Source organism: Colletotrichum navitas, assembly GCF_030913465.1.
Source record: "Colletotrichum navitas strain CBS 125086 chromosome Unknown LY79scaffold_65, whole genome shotgun sequence".
Lineage (NCBI taxonomy): Eukaryota > Fungi > Ascomycota > Sordariomycetes > Glomerellales > Glomerellaceae > Colletotrichum > Colletotrichum navitas.
This window is the reverse complement of record NW_026850611.1, coordinates 83,481-89,170: the sequence shown is the minus strand read 5'-3', so window position 1 is coordinate 89,170 and position 5,690 is coordinate 83,481. Positions and strand designations below refer to the sequence as shown.

Below are 5,690 nucleotides of genomic sequence, written 5' to 3'. Positions count from 1 at the left end.
AATGCTCAGGAGAGGAATGACATGGGATATGCAGTGATGCTGTGTGGGTACGACGTGGGAAACGTATAAGAAAAAATTGGTACCTCCGCTCTTGACGAATTAAGCCTCCTTCGCACCACATCCTGGTCAGGCCTTGCACCCGTGCGTGCTCCAGTGTTTTCCGTATTGTAACTTGCAAAAGGTGGACTGTCCCAGCAGGTGGTTGCGATGCTGCGGAGCCTTTGAGCAATCAATCAAATCCAAGGTGGTAACGACGACGAATTGACCGCCATTCTTGGACTGGCGTAGATACCCTTCCATTCAGGCAGGCTCCATCGTCGACCCCTTGGGGCCTGTATTCTGGGGCCACGAGCCATTGTTAAGCCTCGAGATGCCTCCAAAACGAGATGGAGGCGGAGACAGCGGGAGAATGAGGAGGGAGGGGCATGGCGACAGGCTGTGGGCGGGATCCATCTGAGCAGGAGCCCAATTACCAGTCCTTTGGACATCTCGGCCTCTCTCTGGGGATCTGGGTCTTTTGGTGTCCGCAGAGCAGAGACCCGGACTCTGGAGAGGCGAGACGAATTTGGTCGAGTGAAGTGTGATCGACTGGCTGATAAGCGTCTGGCAATGAACGGGCTCGGGGCTGCGATCCACCTCTCCCCAGCTTCTGCCCCAGAGATCGTTGGGACATCGAGGCCTTGGCCGATCTATCGTTCGAGGGGCACAGTCGAGATCCGGTGTCTTGGATGGTCTCGCAAGCTGGCTGGGCGGTATGCCGCCAACTATCCTTCAAAGACTCACATTGTCGGTCGACCCCTCTCTTTAGACACAATGGTGTACCTGTAGCTTTTGCATCGATATCCGTACGGGATGCATCAGATGATCGAAAACATGACGAAAATCGGTTGGAGTTTGGCATGTTCCAAGGCACACTTTTGCGAATACGTAAGTGATGTACACGGACGCGCCAAGGATAGATTAAATCAGCTGTGAACTGTCAGCGGCACGGAGACGGGCAAAATGGCGAGATGGCCTGCCGGGGGATGTATAGTACGTACCGTTTCGTCTTCTTCAAGTGAAAGGGACCTTGTCCTGCTTTGTGGGCCCCGGCTTGCGGACTTTTCCCGCTCGGGAGAGCTAAGGTCACCTGGAAGTATGTGCTCTGCTTTGTGCCTGACGATAATGGCAACCTCAGGCATGAATGAGCTGCTTTCTCTCTCTCTCTCTCTCTCTCTCTCTCTCTTTCCCTCTTTCCCTCTTTCCCTCTCCCCCTTCTCTCGCGCTGGGATAAGATCACCAAAGCTTTAAGAATACGTATGGCTGGAAGCTGCTTCAGCGGCCGCAAGCCGCCAGGCAGTCGTGGTCAGTGACGGCCCGTGAACTGGGGGCAAGATACAACGGTGTCCGCAGGCGATCACGACAAGGCCAGGACAGGCCCGACGTCACTAGGCCTGGCCATGCCCATGTGTACTCCGAGCCGGGGACGCACCGATGCATCAGAGAGTTCAACGGCACCAGGACGCCCCGTGGGCTCGGGAAGAGTGGACGCCCAACGCGGGTGGACCATTCGCCTGTTTCCCTACCAGAAGGCCAAGGTTTCATTCTGGCGTCTTGTTTACGCACTAGGTAGTAACAGCCCCTCCCCTCCCCTGCGGGCAGCTGGGTTATTGGGGTTTTCCGGACCCCTTCACCGGTCCATCCACATGATCCAGGGGTCCCTGAGGCATGATGGGGTGCGAGTTGAGGATATTGCCAGAGGGTTGGCGCGTCGCCCACTTCATCCCACAGCAGGAGATGGGCGAAATGCAACGCTCAAAACTCGGGGGGGTTGACCCAGCGGTGTTGCCGGTGACGGATAAGGAACATGGGCATGGAAGGGAGTTTCTGTGTCCGGATCTGTGGATAAAACGGAGACCACTGCAAAGCACATACATACCTGTACACTATACTACTTCGTACTTAAGATAACCTAGTAGTAACAGTGTGACTGTGGTTGCTCTCAGGGTGACGTGTAATATGGGTGAAGCGAAAGGTTGCACAGCTTCAGGTGAGCTTTCCCCTTTGGAGCACTGCTGGAGACTGGCATTCTTTCCGTCATAAACCCCGGCCCCGTCTACTGTAGAATCTGTCTGCCGAGAGAAGGTGGTACAGAAAGTAAGTTTACGCAGATGGACGCTTCTCCTCAATAGGCCGTCTGCCTTTGGCTCATCTTAGTCAAGCACCCTAGGTCATTGCAATCGATCACGGAAAGAGAAGGCATCTATCTTTCAACTATGGTCCGCCCGTCTCGGCTAGAGTGCTACCGATCAGTGCTGCGCACTTTTAGCCTGAACTGTTGTTGTTTTTTGGTGCGTGGATTGAGGGTCGGAGGAGCAGGCAACCAATCCAATCGAGTCCCAGCGCAACGTCTTGCTGCCCCGCTGGGCGACTTGGGCCTGGTCTTCTGCAGACCAGCAGCTGGGACTGCAAGGGACCAGGACCAGCCAGGTTATGGACAAGTCCCCGGCCCGGATGTCTCACTCTGCACTGTCTGCGCCGGAGGCTTTTAGCATCCGACGTTTCTGCAATGGTGCAAAATCGCCGGACTTGACTGCGCCGAAGAGTACGAGACCGAGCGATGGGCCGGAAAGTGCCGAGCAACTGCCAGTGGGTTAGAGATCAGTGTTCCACATACTTCATGGGGGGAAATGAGTACCATGGGGTCCAGTTACAAAGTCACCGATCGGCCGACTTCTTCACCCGTGCTTTGCCTTGCTAAGCGTCATGTTTCCTCCTGCGATGGAAAATAAAGAAAAAAAGAAGGAAAAAAAGGATTGGGCGAGCCCGTTGAAATTGGGCCGGGCTTGAAAGGGGTCGGTTATGCGCTTACAGGGGTCTGTGACAGACTGACAGTTCCCTACCCTCCCCTGGTGCCTCTCCCCCATGGCGCTGCTGGCCTTGTAAGGCCAGGCCTTCCGTTTCCTTGAACACTTGGTAGAGCGAGGGAGAAGGGGAAGGGGGGGGGGGGGGGGGGGGTTGTTTGATTCTGGACAAAGTGCGAAGCGTCAAAGCTGTACCGGTCGATCTGGATGTGCACAAGGGCTGAGCAGACCGCAGACGCTCGAGATGCCAGGGTAATGATGATCAAGGATAGATGAATGGGTTGGTTCGATGGAGTCGACGAGGAGCGCCCCCGACGATGGATAGAGGTGTGCACCTTTTCCCAGTGCGCTGCTCCGCTCAGCAAAACACGGATGTGTACCGCAACAAGGTGAAGGAAGGGGCCGAGGAGGTTGGCTCGCTCACTCCACATCCATCGCAAGTCGGTGTAGTGTGTCATGAGCGTGTGGAAACCAGCGTGCCTCAAACCTACAGCATCGCTGAATGATAGAAAATAAATGGTGTGCATTCGTGGCGGCCAACGTACCTAAGCAGCCCCCCCCCCCGGAGAGTTGTTCTAGCGCTGACGATGGAATTTTCTTCAAGGTAAGGCGATTCCCCGGCGTTTGTTCCTCCTGCGGTAGGGAACATGGACGGATGTACGTACATGCCTATCTTGGGTACCTAGGTACCTAGGTGGGTGGTATTACGGTTACCCCAAGTAGATACGGTACGTCTCCTGATTGGATGTTGCCTTAGGCCACAGGGGTGCGCCCTCTTCTCCCCGCTTTCAGCTCTCACCGTTACCTCAGTTACCTAATGTACCTACCTACTTACCATTGACGCTCGACCTCGAAACCAAACCACAGCCTCGAACACCGGCGGCAGCATTCCTAGACATCGTGAGCGCGAACCGGAGAATGGCTTTTTCGAGTGTTGACCCACCGGCGCGAAAAGAAGGGAAAAGGAAGAGAGGAGAGGGGGGACACCCTCCCTCTCCCCAACTGGGGGTATAAAGCGAAGTTGTGCTTTGACGCACTCTTCGCCCTGCTAATATTGACCAAGAGGAGTAAGGGGACCACAACTTTACGCTTTGCCAGGTTTGTCTCACCGTCCAGCTATACGCCAACTTGATCCTGGATTCCCTATACAACTGCACCGAGCAATCGCCAGCCATCCCAAGCTGTAACTATAACCTTGCTCTTTTATACCCCCAGGCACATATCACTGCTCTTCCGCTGGTAAAGAGATAGGCCGGGGCATCGGCATGAGCATGAGCATGAGCATGGGCAAGGAATGGCGTGGACGAGGTGGGCTAGGGCAAGCGAAGATAAGGTCGAGATGCGACGGAAGACGAGACCAGAGAGGTCAAACCAGGCCACCTTGCTGGTCCCGCCTTCCGTCATTTGCTGCTCCTCATCACCAATCAACCCTGGCCTCCTCCTCTTTCCTCGACCGCTCCGATGCCGAACGGCAGCCCGGTCCTTGCTGCTGGAGTCAGACGTCAATTCGTACATGACAAGCTCTAGACACCCGTGGAAAACGTGGAGGGGGCTCCGAAGAGTAATGTAAGCAAAGCTAGATGGATGGAAACGTGCACTTTGCATGTTCGTTCGAGAGATACGAGTACCCAAGCTCGTCATTGCATGGTGACTGAGGTACTTTCGACCACGCTGAAATACAAACAAGGGGAAGAGAAGATTGAGGAAAATATGTGGCCGTTGGTGGATGAGATGGAAAAACACCAACCCGCAAGCGGGCCGTCCGAATAAGACAAGCATTTAGGAGGAAGGGGGGAGGGGTCTTGGAGAAACCTGTCATCTCCAATCAACACCTCCACCAGAAAAGCTATCAATGCAAAGATGTTGCTCCGAGCCCCTATTGGAGCCGGCGATGCGACATCGACACGGGCGTTCTGAAGGTCAAAAGGCCAACAAGTCTCACCTGATGAACTCTCTAGGCCCAACGAGCCCGTCGTCCAACCGTAATTAGGGGTTCCAACAGCTCCGTACCGGTAGATGGGTAAGGTTTGCGATTAGACATCTGCGAAGAAAAAACGAAGCACCATGGAAGGTTGTCGGGTTGGTGCTGGCGCGCGATTGGCAAATACTTCCAGATCACGGCAATCATAGTTTATGACATGAACCTCCTCGACTGAGGAGGGGATGGGATGTAATGCAAACTCACTCGCTGGTCGAGGGGAGCAAGAGACTATTCGACGAAGTGGAACCGTGGCTGTCGAGTCGACGAAGAGCAGACCTATCACAGCAACTTGATTTCAGTTCGTGATGCGGCCCAAGGTTGGCGGGCACGTGGACGATACGTTGTGATGGTTTGCCAGTGACCATGGAGCTCGGGGGCCCAGGGTGATGCAAAGTCATGTCCCTACCTATCTCGTTACTTGGCTGGCTCGGTGCAACAACATCCCGTCATCGGCCAAAGAATCGCCGTACGCCCATGTTCGGCTTGGGTTTGGAAGACCAGAAGACACGTGCAACTCGGGAGTCCGAATGGGAGGCAAGGAGAGGAGCGATAGGATCTCCACGAGCTACGCAATGTAAAGGCGAGGTACGCATGCGAAGGGAACGGGAAGCACGAGTTCAGCTATCCACGGGTATGTACATAGGTAGTTGGGTAGGTAGGTACCTACCTAGGTGGTAGGTTAGAGCAGGGTACATGGACAAGTCGATAAGGAAGTGCGAGGGGTGGGGCGAGAGTGAAAGAAAGCTTAGACCATCTAATAGGGACATAAATGGTCCATCAAGCTAACCCGAACAGGGCTTACCTTGCGGCGATGGTGCTGTACGAATACACGACAACGATGCCTCTTCAGTGTGTGTGGTGAGCAA

General features: G+C 54.7%; 2 protein-coding genes across 2 annotated transcripts; both read right to left on the bottom strand.

Annotated features, from left to right (window-relative positions):
- Positions 1–300: 300 nt before the first annotated feature.
- On the bottom strand, positions 301–901 carry LY79DRAFT_582461 (uncharacterized protein; the record flags this gene model as incomplete). The annotated part of the gene is made up of 2 exons (XM_060560260.1): positions 301–689; positions 823–901. 2 exons carry the CDS (start codon positions 899–901, stop codon positions 301–303), a joined length of 468 nt encoding a protein of 155 aa, XP_060410652.1.
- Positions 902–1,953: 1,052 nt separating this feature from the next.
- LY79DRAFT_563982 (uncharacterized protein) lies at positions 1,954–2,977 on the bottom strand. Its single transcript, XM_060558610.1, has 3 exons — positions 2,679–2,977; positions 2,202–2,623; positions 1,954–2,136 (listed from the first exon to the last, which is right to left on the bottom strand). Coding segments are annotated over exons 1-2 (321 nt in total). The 5' UTR covers positions 2,681–2,977; the 3' UTR covers positions 1,954–2,136; positions 2,202–2,304.
- Between the last annotated feature and the right edge of the window lie 2,713 nt (positions 2,978–5,690).